Raw genomic sequence first — 20,001 nt, 5'->3', positions numbered from 1 at the left:
TTTGCATCGCCATTTATACTCCGGTAATTGTACCTTTACTATTTTTTAACCAGTGTAGACAAGAATATCCTGTTATAGCAATATTAAATTCTCAGGATTATTACATCAATGTAGTTATATAACTTGTAATTTGTAAGATATTTGATAAACTCACTATATTAGCTTCTTCTAAAAAAAAAAAAAGATTCATGAAATCCACAGAGTTTCTCAGTGTCTTTTCATACTTTAAGTACACTTTTTGTGCCATTGTAAACTTGCTCACATATGCGGTTTTGCATGTTGTCTGTTAAGTAGGAACAAATAACTCACTAAGTGGTTAGAGTTTATAAGGAAATGTGACTGTGTAGATGATCATTATTTGATTTATGGCCTGATTTCAGTGTATGTGTTCAATAGAAGATAAGTGGGGTGAGAAAGACATGAAAGTCACCGTGAGCTCTGGTAAAGTGAGGGAGTGAAACAGTGGGTAAGATTGCAAACAGGCAGAAAGTGAAACTGGGAGACAGGCAGAAAGTGAGAGAATGTGTTCATTCATGGCCATTTCCAGTGGGCTGCAGGTTGAGAAAGGCCAGTGTTGGAGCAACATGCGTAGGAGGGGTTAGCCAAACAGAGAGACACAGGCCTGCCAGGGCCATGAACGCACATCTGCACGGACATACACAAACATGACACAGAGGGAAACGTCTCCTCTTTTTCACACCCATAGACCCAACCGCCAACGCCATACTAAAGTGAGACCATCAAAGATACCTTATCATGCCACTGAAGAAGTTCTGACACCATGACGACAATGATTAGTGCTGGAAAAACATATCTACGCATTTACTGGAAAGATAAAATGCTGTGGACGTTTCTTAACACACTCAAGTTTTAACAATAGGTGCGTGAGAACAAAAACTGAACTGAGAAAGAAAATCCTGGGCAAATTTAGCCATTCCTATTGACTTCTGGTTACTTCTGTTTGGCAAAAAGTGCCCAGAACTCCTGAACAATTTTGGCCATTCCTATTGAGTTTAACCAAAAATAACCAGAAATAATTAGCTTAATTTATTTAATCAGTAGTAATACCTATTATAAAGGCTATTATGGACATGTTGCTACTGTATTATGTATATGTCCAGAGGGTCATAATATGAAGTAGGATTTGGGCTTAACCAGCTAACTCCATTACTAATACTGTGTTTTCAGTGCTGTGAAAGTGGTCAACTTTTAAAACGGGGTACATTGCTATGGTAACTTATGCAGACTTACAGGTACAAAATAAATGTCTACTAACCAGTCAATTCACCAGAAAATTGCATCAGCAATCTTGTAAGATCCATGGAGCTCAGTGTACAGTAAGAGGTTCTAAAGTTCACATATACCAAGTAACTGTTTGAATTAGATTTTATATTTATTCTTTACTTACTCTCTGACCATCAAACCGCACTGGAGTTTTAGCTGAAAAAATGAGCCAACAACTGTCTTAAAGTGCACAAACTTACTATACTGGTATAGTAGTTATAGCAGTTATTTATAGTAGTTTCCCCAATTATTACTGACTAAATGTTTAAAGAATATAAACATTCATAAAATGCTTTTAATACTGGTTCTCAGCATTTCACTCTCCTTATTACAGGACAGCGAAATCTGAGCCTTTGTTATTGTTATGTCTTGGTTGATTTCAGAGGAGCTGCAGTACAAGTTCACACATTGAAAGACAAACTGGGGTAGGCAGAGGGAAGCTAATTGCAGGGTTAGGACTATGAAGGGACTCCTCTGACCAGAATGAGCCAAGTGGTGCATTCCAGCATATGGCACAATTCAGACAACAGATGGATACAGTCTTGGTCTTGAGCAATAACCAGACCCTCTGCCCATCACATACATTACAGGATAACTGGCATAAGCTCTAGGCTGCAAGTGTCTTTCCAGTCTGATACAGGCGTTGCTAAGGGGAAAAAAAGGAAGGGTGTGAGTTTTTGAACAGAGCGTCCCAGAAGCGCGGAGATCAGGTCCGGTGCTCCTGAGTCGGCAGCTGCCCACCACCCCTCCCTTCCATCACATTCCAGTACTAACTAAGTGTCAGGTGGCATCAATCTAATGATAGCCATCAAGCGTACGTGCCTTTGTGTGTGTGTGTGTGTGTGTGTGTGTGTGTGTGTGTGTGTGTGTATGTGTGTGCATTAGGACCTAGCACGTATATGGGAGGGGGCCATTCCTATGTTATTGTAGAGAGCTGCTGGTAAACTTGTGTGTTTGTGTGTGTGCTCTCTGACAGCTGGTCTTTACAAAGCATTCCTCTTCATCTCAGACCATGCAGACGTCTAACACTTCAAATTGGAAAAAAAAGATGGGAGGAAAAAAAAAAAAAAAAGCAGCAACCAGCCTGCACAGTTTAACATTTTATATTTCCACCAGGTCACCAAGGTTTTGCTGCAGCATGATAACACTTGCATCAGCTCTCATGTAAACCCCACATTCACTTGCAAGACATTAAAACAATGAGCTTTTTAGCACAACTCCTATGACCAAGAAGAGTGGAGTCGTCAAACTGTGACATCACCCCAAAATCTGCATTGCACCTGTCAATCAAACTCCTGCAATCACATGGCAGTGGCTGTCAGACCCCTGTGTTATAAATAAGTTTAAATGATGCACCGCAGAGGAGAAATGGCATGGCAACATTTTTAAAACCAAGAACTAAAAGGTTCATTATCCAAAGAAAAAACACATTCAGGTTACTGAACCACAGGAGCAATCTCCACTGCAACATTATGTTAACATAATATTATGCAGACATTTATTTACAGAGCTTAAGAGGTCACCCCGAACCATGCCGCAGTTTGAAAAACTAGTGCCAGCAACAAGAGGAACGCTATAAACCTGTGGAAGTATACGTTCAGCCAAGTGTGCACAGAAAGATAAACAGTGCAACACTGGATGAATTTTGATCATTTGCTATGGACACATTTTATTAACATATGTGTTCAGAAGAGATGTTTAAAATCCATGCTTTACATAATAACTTGTGTCTGACATGTATTTCATTTTTGCACACGTACACAGAAATCAATTCAATTCCCGAATTCTAAACTACCTCTGCTTCTTGCTTACACGAAAATCCCAAATCTATGATTTTTGGTCCACTCTTAGTAACTGTGCACTGACACTTTTGAAGTTCACAACACAACAACAAGGAGTTTACAAACTAGTTATGCTATCACAAAATCATCCTTACACATTTGATTTGATCACAGTAGTTTTCTCTCCTTAGAAATTGAAAATGAAAACCGCTTAATGGAGTAAAACTTTAGCATGCTTCCTCGAACACAATGGAGGTCAAATGTAATGTAACAATAAACAAAATACACTTTTTTCTGGAGGGGAACTTTAGGATCCCTTCTTTTCTTTTCATGTTTTAGTTTAAAAAAAAAAGTTGAACTATTGCAGTAAACGATTTCATATTTCTGCAACAAACCACACTGCTAGTCAGCCCCATTGGTGATGTCAAATTTGAAGTTCTTAATCAGAGAGATTAGAAAAGGTTTTCACACCAGGTCAAGGGTTTGCTGATATTTTGAAAGTGCTTTAAAAGTCAAACTGAACCACCCAAGAGATTGTGAGAGAGAAAAAAAGGAAGTGTGAGCAAGTGGCTCTCAAGTTGGAATAAGTAAATATCTGATAGAGTAAGAAATTATTCTAAGTGAAAATATGAGAAATTTGTGAGGAACCAGTTGATGTAGACACATACATCCTGTACTGAAAACACTAAATTTAGATAGATGTAGACTTGTTTACAATTACTTGGTGCACCTGGCTACAGAATCCATTGTATACACATATGTCACTGCTCCCTTCTTATACTTGGTCACAATAGGTTGTGTCCTGTTCTCTATATGCTATGAGGGTAGCATCCAAAAATAACCCAACAGCTAATGGCCATTGCCTGCTGTGTTTGTACTGCTGTATGGTTTATCTGGCTTGCTCATCAGGCCTCAACCTCATTAGCACTAACTGGGGGATTTCTAGCAGTATTGCTGCTCCTCCACTCCCCCAGTGGCTTATCCTTGAGGAGCCTGAGAAAAGACTTGGAAAAAAAATGGACAAGGTGGCAAATGGGGAGGCACACAGACAGGAAGTGGGTGTAATTTCCTCAGGAAGCTATCAGAACCATTTCCTGTATGACCTATCAGATGCGAAGAGAGAGAGGAAGCGAGACAGAAAAGAGATGAGAATGAGTGAGACATTTTGAAAAGAAAAAAAAAAGTTGGTGCCCACAAGTGTTTCCGCATGAAACATGGTTGTCAAAACTGAATCAAACAAACCTCCGGTCCCGCTCATCTCTTAGTTCACATGGGAACCAGATAAGGAAGTTAATGCAGTGCATAAATGAAACCCAGTGTTGAACAAATGAGGAACAGAACTCAAATGATAATGGTGTGAATAGGGGCAAATGGCCTTAAATTACAGGGCCTGGCTACACATTGTGCTCTGACTTGCAGCTAAAACATATTCAAAATATTTTTTTCCAACATTATATATATTTAAAATAAAAGCTAAATAAGACACTTAGACATATCAGACCGATCTCAAAATCTGGTTGATTGTTTGGTCAATATGCTCTCATCCAATTAAATTCCCATTGGCGAGACAACAGCAGGCACTGCTACAATAGCTTTTCATGACTAACTCATTGAGCAGCAGGAGAAACAAGCTGCTTCTGAAGAACACTCCCAAGTTTTCACAACTGTGGACTTACTCAAACCTTATTATGAAAACTAGCTTGATTACATTTTCTGAAGATTTGCTTAGACTTGGCTCCAAACTGACGCCACATCAAATAAGACAGCAGTGTGGCTGCATTTTGTTAAATCTACTGTGCAAAAAGTCAAGTTTGGACTTTCCAGTAGTTGTTATATCACAACGCTGCTACCAACAAAAGCCTGACATCTAAAACTGGTAACCTGACTTTCCTGTATTAGGTCTAGTCATCTCTTGTGGTTAACACTTAAGGCCAAATGTGGCCACATAACAAAGGTAGCGGCTCGCTTATCAAAATGTAAAATTGGCCGGATATGAAAAATTATTTAATAAGTTGCACATTCTTCAAATGTACCCACTTATGCAGCACAACCATTTAACTGTTTAAAGAGCAGGCATGGCTTCAGTGGATCAGGATTTTTCTTTTGTTAACTACACACATGTTAAAAAAAAACCTCCCAAAAAATGATTATATGTATTACATATATCCTGTTTTAGTGATCTTGGAATCTAAAGCTCTTGAATAACTAAGAAAGCAAGAAACCAAACAAAACAAAAAACAAACTGTGGCTATAAGCACCAGTATATAGTTTATACTGACCTTATGGAAGACAGAAGAAGTAAAACCAGTGGTCTGGTAAGGAAGGAGGTGAAGGTGGAGGAGGAGGAGGAGAGGGAGTGTGGAGCAGAAATTAAAAAAAAGAAAGAAAGAAGGGACACACTTCAACAGGAAATTAAGAACAAGGCTGCCACGATGGAAAAACAGAGAAAACAGGCAATGGAAACATAAATGTGAAACACCCTGGAAAGAGTAGCAAGCATGTAAGTACTGAGAAACACTGTTAAGAGCATGGCCCTGCACCTGAAGGCCTACAGAGTATACATCTGCTCTTCAGCAAGTATAAACAAGCACGCACACTAGATTCTTCCAACCTTGACCAAATGGTTTTAGCTGCAGCTGGCAGAGCTGACAGTAAGCTAGCACCTCAGGATAAACAAAACCAAAGGGAACTCTTGACTGTAGAGCATGTGCTGTGTGTTGGGATGTCAAGTCCACACAGATGTTTAGATTAACAACTTAGCCGACAGCCGGCTCTATAAAGAAAATAACTCAACAGTTTTAAAGTCTTTCAGCTCATCATCACATTATCTTTGAATGTTTAGCCAGCACAAAATTGATGTGGCAACACATAAAGCCCCGATGTTGTGTTTATACATCTTTATACTTAATAAGCATCCTGTGGTCACAAAAAGGTCACAGTAAGATCCATAGGAATTTGGACACATTCTTTTGTAATTTTGTGTCTGTGCACCATCACAGTTGATTTAAAAATCAAACAGTTAAGATTTGATTGAAGTGCAGACCTTCAGCTTGAATTTTTGGTGTTTAACAAAAGTATCGCATTATACACATTTTTATATATAAGCCCTATTTTTATAGGCTCAAAAGTAATTGGACATCTAACTGACAAGCCATGGCCAGCTGACAAAACAAAGACAAGATTCAACTTGTATTTGGCATCTTTTTACCGAAACTCTCAAAGCGATGTTGATGAAAGCGAGGGAGGCTGTCATTAGGCTGAATAAACAAAATAAACCTATCAGAGAGATAACAAAAACTTGAGGAGTGGCCATATCAACAATCTGGTACATTCTTAAATAGAAGGAATGCACTGGCCAGCTCAGGAACACCAAACAGCATGAAAGACCACAGATGACAACTGAAATGGAGGATCACTAATCCTTTCCCAGCATCTAACCAACTCAAGCCTTGAATTAAAACATAAAGTTTGCATTCCAACCACATCAGGTTCAAACCTATGGACATGATGGCATATAAATCGAACATCCACAAGTATGAAAAAGTGCAGGCCTAAATGCACATGCACTGAAAGGCTATGGGTTGGGCTGGAAGGAAGGAGCAGGGTTTGAGCAGAACACGTGTGAGGTGTAAAATGCCTCAGTGCAGTACAAAGAGAATGTTATTTAATTTGTATGACTCATGGGCATTACTCCTGCAGAGATCAGCTCAAAGACATAGGAAACAAACATATCTGATTAAAAGTCATATTCTCAGCAATAAGACATTTCAGGATAAGTAGTCCTGATGTGACTGAATGTCACATTATGAATGTTGTGTGAGATAAAAGGGCAACAGAACAGAAGTCTGAGCATTACATGAGGGCAAAGTTATCCTTGAAACCTTGTCACTAGGCAGGGAATGAGCAAAAAACAAAAAAAGGCTACCTGTGACATAATTATGTTGCACAGCAGCGTGCATGCACAGGGGAAGTCGGTGCATCAGTGCATGCGCAATAAGAGAGTGGCTCATCAGCACTGAAGAGGTAAGACTGCCTTTTCTCCTCCTCTGCATTACCACAGCTTTCGTCTACCATTCATTTTTTTCCCCTCTGTGACTTTCATCTCTCTAAGTATATATTACTTTCTTCTCCTCTACCTCTGGCGTTAAACAAAGTGGCCCCTTTTACACTCACTTCTAAAACAGCCAGTGCATTCATAGCTAGTAGACAAGGGTCAATTATGTAATTCAACAACCATTACGTAGTGGCTAAAATAAGATTATGGCCAACAGAGCGGGCAAAGCACAGGCAGATTTTTTTCTTCATTGCTTCACAAGATCCTACATTGGCCACTGGACTGTTGCAACAGTCCAGTGACCTTTATCTGGACAAAACCTCTGCAAAGAATCAATGACCTTCTTTTCATATGGTTTTAGTTGAGCAGATTCAGAGGTTTTTAATGATGCTGGACAGAACCCCCCAACCAACTCTCAGCGCAATACTCCTCAGTGTTTGTTAGTTTAAAGAGGTTAACAAGGCATCCCATATAACGAGAGCTATAACCTCCCCTCCATGTCCTCATGCACACATATTCATGAAGGCTTAACAGACGTTTGATTCATTTTCTTGTCGCTCCTCAGAGCTAAAGCATACTTCACTTTCCTACTCTCATAACCCTCAACTCCAAGCCAAAAACGCCCCATCCCCTCTCTCTCGCCTTATCCCCATATAGAGGTCACTGGCTTCATGGAAACAGTTGATAGGCTGAGGCAAATCGACTGGCATGGATTGGCAGTTCACAGTGAACCTCTAGCTTGTCCTAACTGCTTCCATGTGTGTGTGTGTGTGTGTGTGTGTGTGTGTGTGTGTGTGTGTGTGTGTGTGGAGCAGTAATTGCTAAAAACCAAACACAGACATCTCTGATTAGCATTTTCGGACCAAAACAACTCCCGACTAATTCACAAGTCTGTTGCGTGCATTAGTGTGTCCACTGTAGGTTCGTTTGCTGCTGATTCTAAGACTATACCAAACAAAGCCAGAAATGCCAGGGAACAGGATGAATATTTCTGGAAGGAATTTAGCCTGCCCAGATTCAAAGCTTCTGAGGTTAACATTGCCAAAAAATGCTTGTGTACTTGCACACAGGCGCACCTTGGTTCAGGATGCTTCAAACATCATTCTCATGGTTGGCAATGAAGATTTTTCTAAGAACACAGTTATTCAAGTGTGAATTGATATGTCAATATTATTGACAGTTATCAATATAAAAACTTAAAGCAAACACTGACTGACAATACATTTGGGAGGCTATAGCCAGTAGCATTCCAAGTAATGAAATACACATGTTGAGAAATAATATTTCTCAAAGTGTGCCTGCAGTTTAAAAAAAAAAAAAGAAAAAAGAAAAAAATGAAAAGAGTGCAGCAGGACTGCAAATATCCCCACAGGCTTCTTTCTTGTCAAAATCCGGTCTCCAAATTAGTTACAAGTCATTCAGCTAGAGATTATGGTTCTTGTGCCTTTTTTAAAGACACAGATGCCAATATTCACTGGCTCCAATTTTGCCAACAGAAATAATTTCCTTCTTTCACATATGCACTGTAGCCTTGAACCTTTCTAAACATTACCCAACTAACATTACATGTTAGTTTCCTAGTAAGAAGCTTGTGTGATGTCCAACTGAACCAATGTGAGACTGGCATAGGTAAATTTTCTGGTGAACCGCAATGAGAAAATGGTTGTCTGGTGTGCTATGATCCGCACGACCAATGCCCTTGTCTAAACCAAATGGAAGAATCTGCAGAACTGTGACTGGATATTTAGTGGATTATCTCACGCTGTATGCTACCTCTAAAAAAGTGTAACTTGGGTCATATTTTGATCCGATTCTCTTACTATACAGAGCTCTTACATTAAAAGACTGCTGGCAAAATAACCTTTGAAATACATCAACTCCAACTTTGGAGAAAGGTTTCCATTTTTCACTGCTAGGACTGCAGTTAAAAATGGAAACACTGGATGGAAAAACTGGAGCACAGTATAGAGAGCACCCCCAAAGCGGCCAACCATAGTGAAATAATGCACTTCTTTTTAAATTTTTATAGACCATACATTAAACTGATTATTGAATTATTCATTACTGAAAATTGACCTGTCTCTAAAGATTTTTTACCACATTGTAAACACAACCAAAGGAATGAATGATGATGATATCACAATAAATGAAGGAAATTTTAAAAGCTACAAAAAGCAAAAATGTGAATTGTGAAAATACAACCAGATACAATGGTTAGCTAGTCATTGGGGCTGGTTTAGTTAAGATATAACTAAACCAGCCCCACAGCTCTGTGTTATTAACTAGAGCTGCATGTATAGAGCCACCAATGTATCAGTCGGCCGATGCACTCCAATGATTTTAACTTTTGCTAATCTAGCAGTGTTAATTTTGACAGTTTTTTTTTTTTTAATTTAGTTTTAGTCATAACCTTTTGACTAAAACTCATAATTTGGGCATCTAAATTATTTTCTAAATTTAAATTGTAAAAGTTTGTTGTCTTTTTCTGGTGACAGTGGCTCCACTCAGTTTACAAAGCAGCATCTTTCCCTTCACATCAGCTGTGAAATTTCTGCTCTTCCTCCCAAGCGTTGACATTTTGCTGTGTTTTCTTGAGAAACCACCACCTCTGCCCCCACCTCCACCTTGTTTGTCGGCGGCATATCAGATGTGTGCATCTAGCTTTACTGCACAAAGATATTACTTCTGATTGGATCACTTTCAAACTTGTCCCGCCTTTCTATACAGCCAAATTAGTTTAGTTTCATTTTTATTAGTTGAGGAAAGTGTTGACACATTTCATCATAATTTTTGCCTTTGTGCATTAGTTTTTATTTAGCTATTGTCTTGTCTTGCATTGTCAGGAAAAAAAATGACGACAACTATTGGTCAATGAAATCAACACAGGTATGTGGATGTTAAAACCCTCATAAATTCAAATTTAAAAAGTAAATAAGAGATGGAAGAAACACCCTTCAGTAATATTATAAGAGTTGATGTTGCATAGTTTGTCCTCAAAAGGGCAACTTCGCTGATGGAAACACAAGTGTTTGGAACACCACAAACACAACAACAACCTGATCCCGGCAGAGTTGGAAAGAGTGTAAAGGAATAAATAAATGTTTATCTTTCATGTGTATGAAAGAAGAAAAAAAAACATCGGCTGATATAAAATAATATCTCATTCTTTAAATCTCTAAATATCGGTGTCAGTCTCCTGTATCAGTTGGGCTCTGTCATTAACAAAACAACAAATTAATATTTCATTTTTTAAATATTTCCAATTAACAATATTTCCAATTAACAAACAATGCTATACTATAACACTCCTAATAATAGGAACACTTAGTTTTATCAGGGGCCTATTTTTAAGGTCGATAGATAAAGCTCTAAGAATAAGCTCCATGTATTAGGAGAGGTATCTGAATTATTTTCGGTATGTCACAATAATAATCTTCCAGTGTACCGGTACTTCACAAGGAATGCTTCAAGTTCAGAGCCACATTTCTGTGTGTGAAAACTATCCAACTACCTAGCCAGCATAAAAGACGAATCCCTCATCCTCTCCTCTTGCTTTTTCTGGGGTTTCTCTTTTTAATTTTTCCCTTGAACATGTATGAAGCTGTAAGGCTAAATGTGCACCAAACATCACAGTTAAAAGTAATACATTATGTAGGGTAGACTAGCAGTGGAACAGTGTAATCAAAATATAAATATAGAAGTTGCCATTATTTAAAATGACAATGGAAATGATGACTTATTGTATAACACAGGATGAGCGATTGTTTGTAAAGAGCTGTGTGCTAACACACAGTCAACACACTGTCTCCACACACTTGACTGGAGGACCTTTCACCCCACCAAGCCCCCACCATCTTTCACTCCTCGAGAGTAAACATAAGAGTGGAGTCTGGTCTCGCTTTTTCCACTCTGACCCTCAAATGAAAGAGCTCATTCTCTGCTTCTTCACTCCCTCACCCCCTGTCACATCGGCCTTCCAGCCAGCCCGTCTGACTCACATTTGGACAGATAGATGCAAGTCTTTCCATTTTCTTTCTTTTTCATACGAGACGCTTAAGCTCCTGGAGACAAGGCTGAAATTGCACAAAAAACTCCTATCATCAGTCAGAAAGCTCATAAGGATTCGTGCTGCATTCATTTTGAAATCAAAAGGGCTGCTTCATTTGCAGCGGGACATCACTGCTGCACACATATGACTCATAAGTTGCAAATCCACTTCGAGCACATGCAGTTTGAGCAGAACATAAATGACAGCAGAGGGAAGACGGAACTTAACAGGTGAGAAAAACAAAAACAAAAACAGACAAGCCAAGTAAAAACACAGAAGAGGCCCAGAACAGATACATTCTGGTCTATGCTGGAAAGCCATAATGACACATGAATAATGTATTACTCAATTAAAGGGGAACTCCCACATGTAGGCCACATAGGCACCATAAATACTCATAGAAACATACTGCTCGCTCTCTATTACGCTCTTTCTTATTTTCTGACACATATGCGCTATTACAATGATGGATGCTCATATTAATCATGAGCATATATGCAAATGATTCAGCGGAGGCAAAAGCTCACAACGTGAGACTGGTCTAAACATTTCCTTTCAGCGAGCACTGATAACCCCTAATAATATGGTCAACCTGTAAGCACTGCAGCCCAACCCACCTACTGTTCAAATCCTTTGTTTGCAAGAGACTGCCAATCAGAAGACAGTCAGAAATAGATAGGTCCTGAAATGTGTTGCTCAGGGGTGGATGTAGAGAGAGAGACTGCACTGAAGCCCAGTACAAGACGACACGACTTTAGTCTGAACTGTGAATCACGCAAAGCTACACAAGCAAAGTCCAAGAATAAAAATATGATGTTGCAAAGTGCCTCCTTTTTCTCTTTATGCAAATGCAACAAAAAGGTACAGGTACAATTTCACAACCGTGCAAAAACAACAACAACAAAAACTATGCAAAGAAGCTACAACATTATATCTATGCAGCCAACAAATCTGTGCTGTTATTGCTGTATGAGAGATCCATGCAAACCAATGCAGAAGTAGTTACAATGACACAATAGTGTTGTGCCTTGATCAGAGGTCATATGTTGCGGTTTCACAAAAACTCACGTCACACGCGCCGAAGAGCATGAGCACCTTCCTGTTCACCATCTCACACAGTTGTTTGGAACTTCACCCCACCTCACCTAGTGAGCTCATTCAGGAGGAATCAGGAGATTTCTGACTCACAAAGAGAATAGCAGGGAGTCCACTCCATCTCTCATTATCTGCTGACTGTTTGTCAGACTATCTTCAGCCAGAGAAGAATACCTGTGCTCCCTTTGAAGTCAGAGCCCAAGTACAGTAAATTATCATTGTGCTAGCAATACACCACCATGCCCTTAGGACAGCTGCTGGCTGTTCCACTGAAAGTGCATTACCCGTCATTCCAGTTGTTTGGTATCGTTCACATAGGCTAAACAACAACTGAAAATGGCTCACTGTAGCGATATCCTGAGTTTATCTTCCTCCTCACTAAGAAAGAGGGGATATGGCTGAGTTTATGTAGGTCTAAAACAATAGAGAGTGGAAGAAAGAGAGGGAGAGAGCAGTGCAGCAACTCAGATTAAATAGCCAACACTCCTTTAAAAGGAAGAGAAGGTAGCCTTTGGGCTCCAGACAAGCCTGCACTTGTAAAATGTAGCGAGAGAAAGATGACAAGTGCAGTGCACCTCTAGTCTAACAGAGCGTAACAGGAAGTGGCAGAGCCTGCTTCACATGGGGCCTCTGGGGTGCAGCGGCTGACTGGGAACAAGTCACAGTCTCTAAAACCGCCAGCTCCAATGCCCTTACCACACAGGCAGAGTCAAATAATGGGCAATAAGCATCATCAAAATTTAGGGTGATTCTAAGGTGGCTTTGACTGAGCTCATGATTGGTGACTTTAAAAAAAAGCCTGGATAAACTGCCCTGACAACTTGTTTAAAAGCAACCGTTTTTCTTTGAGGACTAATTACTAACTTACAGCTTACTGGCATACACAGCCCACACTACCCTAGCATCCTCTGTCTAGGGTAGCATGAGATACTGAAGCTGTACTAGATGCACCACTAGATGTACAGTAATTATAGTTTCCTGTGAGCACAGGAAACTGTTGCCTGTTTTGCACAGGCAATGCACTTGGTGAGAGAAAAAACATCACCACTGGCAATCAATTACATACAGACACTAATTATTGAACTTTGTCTGCATTGAGACCCCCAGTCTATAGGCCGATCTGATAAGTGAGTTATATAGAAACAGGAAGCAAAGGGGGAGGGGGGGAAAACTGGGAGGGATAAGACAGATGCTACTTTTCATGTTGTGGGAAAAAAGTGTCGACAAATAAATGAGAGGAAAACAGAGGAATTGATCTGGTAGTGGTTTCCTAAGCCTCTATAATGTGCTGAGAGTATTTTTTGTATGTGTGTGTATACTTGCATCACAGGCTGGATATAATAAAAACATTTATGAGGTAAAATACACACAGGTTCACACTGTATAGCTGTAACAACCAGATTACCCATATGATACATTTCATAAAGATACTATTTCAAAGAAGATAAGAAAAAAATACATAAAAATTCTCAAGGTCACAAGCTATAAACTTCCCACTGACTAGCTCAATACAAAGCATAACTCCATTTGAGAATATTAAAGTGATTTGTAGTTTGGGCTAAACCGAAACTGAGGACAGTCGTATAAAATTTCGATGGCTTTGCCAAAAAATACACAAAGACAAGTTTGCTACCTTAAGTTTTTTTTTTTCTTTTTTCTTTCCCCTGTTACTCCCATGCCTTTGTTAAACAAGTTCACAAAATAAACCTGTGGCTATCCCAGTGCTAATGAAAATGGCCAAAATGTTGAATAAAATCGTCTGCAGATGGGCTTTGATCGCACAGGACGAGATGTCGTGCAGTGAGCCGAGTACAGCATTCCTGTTTGCGGACGCTATCGTCTGCCGCTCTGGCTGTATGGGGGGGAAGCCAGCGCCAACAAATAGCCAAAAACCACTCAAACTATAGCACTGAAACCCGTAAAAGTCCAAAAGCGTGATAATGTTCACAAGCATGTGAACATTATGAATGGTGTACTTACCCGTAAATACAGAGAAACCGACAGGCGAGACGTCTAAGAGGTTTCCTGTTCGAAGTTGCCGTGTGTCAGTGGGAAGAAAAAAAATAACATTGTACGCGGAAGTACACATAAAAAAAACTGAGTGATTAACCGCGAGGGGGGGAAGTTACAGTGTACCGCTTCGAAATTATCGAGTACGCAATAAATAAAAGTGGCAATATTATAACTTTTTGTCAATTTACGTGTGTTTTAAGGTTTGAATGTTATATAAAAACGTAACAGTAACCCCTACAAACGGCTTGTTTCCGCACTGTGTTACACAGTAACCTGTCCCCATTAAGAACCTACTCTCTGCAACACAAGAGAATTTTATTAGCACGGTGTTTATGGACCCTTTATATTTGTGTAAACACGAATTCGCTTACTACCATTTAGAAATATCTAGACGAGATACCCAAAAAGTGTTATTAACACAATACAAAATGAAACCCTTCCTCTGTCTATTGTTTACTTAGCCAGTCCGCTACTTACATGAAACCTGTTAAACCCATTCGTCTTCAGTTTTCTTTTATAATTAATGTTGCAGCAAAAACAAAACAGTTTTTTCTTTCTAAAAATGTGTATTATGTTCTGAACAAAGACCGACAGTGTAAAGCATAAATTATTGATATGTAGGATGGTGTCAATCTCTGTATCTGCTTAGAAAAAAATTATCTTCACTACTGCGAAGCTAAGAAATCAGAAATGTCTGAAGGAACTATGTCTGCGGGAAATTAAGTATTAATATGAATTATTTATATTTTACAGGCTTGAACTCTCAAAAAACTTTTCTCCCTGGTTTTCTCGATGCTTCACTTATTTTCCAGCCTTCTGGCGCCGCACTGTGGAGAAATATGATAACGACCAGGCAACAAATCTACACCTAACGATATATGTGTGTGTGTGTGTGTGTGTGTGTGTGTGTGTGTGTGTGTGTGTGTGTGTGTGTGTGTGTGTGTGTGTGTGTGTGTGTGTGTGTGTGTATTGACTGACTGAATGAATATTTAAGTATTTATTTTTGCTCTACATTGAGATTTTTTGACCCTGAGATAAAAAGGGCAAACGTTCCAAATACATCTAACAATAAAGATTTAGAAGATTTGTTTTTTTTTTCTTACATTAAGGCAACTGTTTCTTGTAACATGAGTAAAGTGTTTACATATACAAATATAATGTCTGATTAATATGCACTGTGTTACATAAATAAAAAAAATGTAGCAAAATAAACCCTTAAATGTGTATTTGGGAATTTTTTGTGTCACTAGTCTGAAAGAACACATTGTAGATGCAAACAATGTCTCCAAATTGACCTCTAAATCATTAATACATGTCTCTACCTGTACTGTGTCAGCTTATAAATTCTCTTTGACCTTTAAATCTTTTTCCAGGTTGACAAACTTCTTTGAAAATTAATTTAATCTCTCCCTGGATTAACGTAGAAAAGTAGTGAGGCCTAAGCGCTTGGTGACAAATGATGTACACATGACGTGGATGCCACATATACATTAAATGATCTGAACTTTAATGATGATGTTACTATTTTCTGTTGCACACCTTTCTAAAAGACTCACCCTCTATGTCTGCAGCCCCACTCCTTGTGTATTTGTCAAACAAATTTAGTTACAGTTGATAATGACAATTGCAAATGTTTTGTCTAGTGAGTACCAGTGATCATCACAAGCACAGTGACGTTTCTTGTTTGATAGTGAGGTGTTTTTTCTTTAAAATATTTTTCACATGCTGACTGAGCTTAAGTGCGAGTAATAAATTCCTCTCTGTAATACTAAGAGGTTCATTGAAAGTGCCTCAGTATGATTTGTGCTATTACGCAATGCTTTATAAATTCCCCCTTTTTTTGTAGATGGCAAACAAACAGTTTTAAAATTTTACATTCCCTGAATGGAATATGTTTCCTATCATTAAGTGGCATATATAAAACATCCTAACAATCATCTTAAAACATTAAAATATACATCAAAATGGTGATAACAACTTCTGCATGTGTAATTGTAATGTCTCATTTGTCTGCATTTTGCCAGCTTGTAAAAGCCAATCTAAAAGAAAAGCAGGTAAACAATTAGTTAAACACAACAGAAAGTAACAGAAAGTTTGGGCAGAGATCTCTAAATGTAAACAAGATTTAATTATTTATAGGAAAAGAAAAGTTCAGATTAAATTGGCATGGTGTGCAATTACTGTGCTTTTTCAGTTTAAGAGACACTTTTCATGGACTTTTCACCAATGCATAAAAAAATCAAATCATTATTGGTCACAATATAATATAATATAATATAATATAATATAATATAATATAATATAATATAATATAATATTTCTTTTCACTGACCTGAATTCCACAGATTGTGTCAGAATTGTGATGTATTAAGCACCGTATTTTTTAAATCTTTTCAACAACACAGTCAACAGTCCGCTATCCAGAATAATATTTATTGCTTTTGAAGATATTACTCTTTTTCTTCTTTTTGCACTTTCCATTTTTCCTCTTTACAGTAAAACAAAGAAAGATGACAGGTAAAACCACTGCACTGTCATTTCTGGATGTGTACACACATACACACACACACACGAGGAAATAGTATTTACAGCTGTTAGTGTTCTTCCTGTGGAGGTGACTGGAGGCCTTTCCTGGAGCAACTCAACAAACATAGAGTTTTACATTAACTTTACAATAGAGCTTTCACAAATAATCGGTATACTGCCACTGTTTGACAAACCATCGGCATAAAGGCTATGAAACTGTACAATATGATTCACTGTTCACTCCACGCTGAGAAACAGGGCTGTAGAAAGGATGTTGGTCATAAGATCTGGGGAGAGGAAAGGTACAGTTTTTTTTGTAAGTATTCCCTCCCACCACTGTTTAGTGTCCTCAAGCAAAACAAATTGCTCAGCTCCTGGCATGGACAAAAAGAATCGATTGAAAAATAATCAAAACAGATTTTGGGGGGAGGATTTAAAGAAGAAAATGCAAAGACCAATATTATTCACATTAGATTAATTACAGTACAGGAACATTGGGTGAATGCTAACTAGAAAAATAAGTCTGCCGGCATGTTTTTGAACCCAAAGGGTTTGTACACTGGGCATCTGGCAAGAACAAAATGACCAAAGGGCACAATTAACTGGGGTTGAGGAAATCAGAGACAAATCCCAACGTGAGCTCAGTCCTCAACATTAAAAAAAAGTCTTCAGAGTGCAGATCTTCTGCCATTAATAATTTCAATTTTGATACACCTAAGCTTATAATTTTCCAACATGTTTAAATACTGAATAAAATCACAACAATACAGCTAAATCTTATCATAGTGAATTATAATTAAATGTCATGTACACCATATTAAAATATATACAGAAATATTCATACAAATTCTAGATTGGTCCAGCTCCTTCCTGCTCTCTTTTTCTTTCCTGTTAGAAAATGTGCACCAAGACAAAGTAAATACGCACAGACTGTCACAGTTAGCACTATTGAACAGATGGATTGTTAACATTTAAATTAACCCACAATAAACAATATATATATTTTAAAAAACAGTGCAAAATGAACTCAGGGCAGTAGCTTCACTCACACACTTGCAGTTCTTTGAAAACGACATTGAGTGAAAGGACCACTAGGTGGCAGTATTTGACCATGTCTTAAAAGCCACAGTAATTATTTATAGTCTAAATCTGTAGAATTACAGGACAAATCTGTAAAATTGGATCGATCTGAGCATCATTTGTTGTTCTGTTAGTTTAGGGATGTTGTTTGTTAATGTTTGTCAAGGCAGGAATTGCTGTGTTGTAATTTCCCACCTCGATGCCTTCTTTCGTAGCTCAGCTGCAGACAGCAAATTGTAGACTAGTGCTGGCAATGCATAAAGCAAATCTACAAACCATTTGGTGCGAGAGATCAAAATAAAAAGGACGAGACAGCCGACACTCTAAAAACTGTACACCCCATATATTCTAAGATGAATGAATCAGTAGTGTAATGGACTGCTGGCAAGCTCAAAACTTGCACAGCAAACAGGAAAACTGCAGTTTTAGAAGTAAAAGAAGTTAACTGCCATTCCTGGAAAAGGGCTGGAAAAGATCTGATGATTTAAAGTGGAAAATTCATCTCAGAGAAACAAAAGGAGAGAAAAAGAGAGTTATCAGACCATAGACTGGCAAGATGGAGGACACATCAGAAAATGTCTTAGCTGTGTATCAGTTTGAGAGTCTCTGTCTCCCTGTGTCTTTCATGCAGAGCCATGGAAGGTGAGAGTGACCTAGGCAGGGATGGGGGAGGAGGAGTAATGGGCATCAGGCTCTTCAGTGGATGTGGGGACACTGGTGGAGGAAGAGAGGAGATGGGAGGCAACACGCTTCCTTTCTTCCCATCTAACACAAGCTGTGATCGGTTCGCATGGCTGGATTCCTTCCGAATGCCAAATTCATGCTCATTTTCATTGTCCGAGCTGCAGTCGCTCAGATCTGTTATCTCCAGGTCTGAGTCTGACTCTGGGTCCTGCTTCACCCCTCCTCTTCTCTCTGTGGGGCTCTGCTGGTCTGTCCCAGTCCCAGCTCCTAAGCTGACCGCTCCCAGGCCCAAGGTCAAGCCGAGACCCGGAGGATTGGGCTCCACCCTTTCTCCCAGTGTCGCCCCGCTGCCAATGTCTGTCCGACCCATCGACAGGCTGCCCTGGTACGGCGGCAGGCAGAGTCTGGCCGGCTGACCACCCGCTGTGCCATTTGTCCCGCCAGTTTGCCCCGTTGCTCCCCTCTCACCCCCACCTGCCTCTCCAGGCGGGAGCAGGGAGGAGAAGGGGTGAGGCAGCTGTGAAAGGCTGCTCTGCAAGGGGTTGGGGTAAAACTGGGAGGGGTAGAGGGAGCCAGGGGGCAGTTTTGGGCAGTTGTTGAGAGAGAAGGCCCCTGGGAGGTAGGGATTGAAGCCCCAGGGGTAGTCAAAGGGTGGGTTGCGAGGGTACGGGCCCAGCAGGGACGGGGGTTTTGAATAGCACGGTGCACCTAGGACAGAGAAAATCCAGAGATGGAGGTTAGCTCTCAGAAGGGGCAAAGGTTTCCTGACATACAACATCCAAGAATGTTCACTAATTATAGTCAGTGGTATTAGCAATTCTAATCAGGAGCCACAGGGGCTAATTCTGGCACGGCTGCTTTCAACACAAAACCTGATGGTTCATTTATGCATGCCGGTACTGTGTAGTACACCCACTTCACACCGCTGCAAACCAGATGTGAACACAAAGATTCTCCACTGCAGTGAAAAACAATTAAGAAGAGTTCCCGTCTTCCAAACGGCTTATCATTTCCTTGTATATTTAAAAGAAAAGAAATATGTGAAGTGACTCTGCTTCTGTTTTGATTGCGCATCATTGCGGTGAAACCAGTCACACTGTTGAAAATTCTCACTGAGAAATAATGTCGACATTTGTCCCCGCAATGCTCTGACATGTCATGATATCATTTCAAATTAAGCAAAAAACACTTATGGTGCAGCAAATTGCGTTGCGTATTTGAATTCAATCACTTGAAAACAGAACGAGGGGGCAAATTTGAGGTGATGCAGGAATGCAATTTTAATGAACAAACAAACGCATTGCCTCTCAACCTAGTCTACTTCCTTCCAAATGACAACCGACTCAAAGATTCTCTCTCTGCTGCACCCTCCACCTCTCTCCCAGCCGTTCTCACTCTCTTTTTCTCTTTCACTCTGTTATTTACTATGCAGGGCT

General features: G+C 39.4%; 2 protein-coding genes across 11 annotated transcripts in view; both read right to left on the bottom strand.

Annotated features, from left to right (window-relative positions):
* arhgef1 (Rho guanine nucleotide exchange factor (GEF) 1) overlaps positions 1-14,550 on the bottom strand; it is a 38,933-nt gene extending 24,383 nt beyond the window's left edge. For 7 of the 8 annotated variants that reach the window (XM_026183711.1, XM_026183716.1, XM_026183713.1 and 4 more), the window contains exon 1: positions 14,243-14,550. The gene's annotated coding sequence lies outside the window, so the exon portion shown is untranslated. The remainder of the gene's footprint in view (positions 1-14,242) is intronic. The other variant, XM_026183718.1, reaches the window with a different exon arrangement.
* A 2,115-nt stretch (positions 14,551-16,665) lies between these two features.
* Positions 16,666-20,001, bottom strand: part of erfl1 (Ets2 repressor factor like 1) — a 38,023-nt gene continuing 34,687 nt past the window's right edge. For all 3 annotated transcript variants that reach the window (XM_026186024.1, XM_026186026.1, XM_026186025.1), the window contains exon 7: positions 16,666-19,273. In XM_026186024.1, the coding sequence (XP_026041809.1) occupies positions 18,462-19,273 (812 nt within the window). In that variant the 3' untranslated portion in view covers positions 16,666-18,461. The remainder of the gene's footprint in view (positions 19,274-20,001) is intronic.

The sequence above is a fragment of the Astatotilapia calliptera genome, chromosome 11 (assembly GCF_900246225.1).
Source record: "Astatotilapia calliptera chromosome 11, fAstCal1.2, whole genome shotgun sequence".
In the NCBI taxonomy this organism is placed as follows: domain Eukaryota; kingdom Metazoa; phylum Chordata; class Actinopteri; order Cichliformes; family Cichlidae; genus Astatotilapia; species Astatotilapia calliptera.
This window is presented reverse-complemented; position numbering and strand designations above follow the sequence as displayed.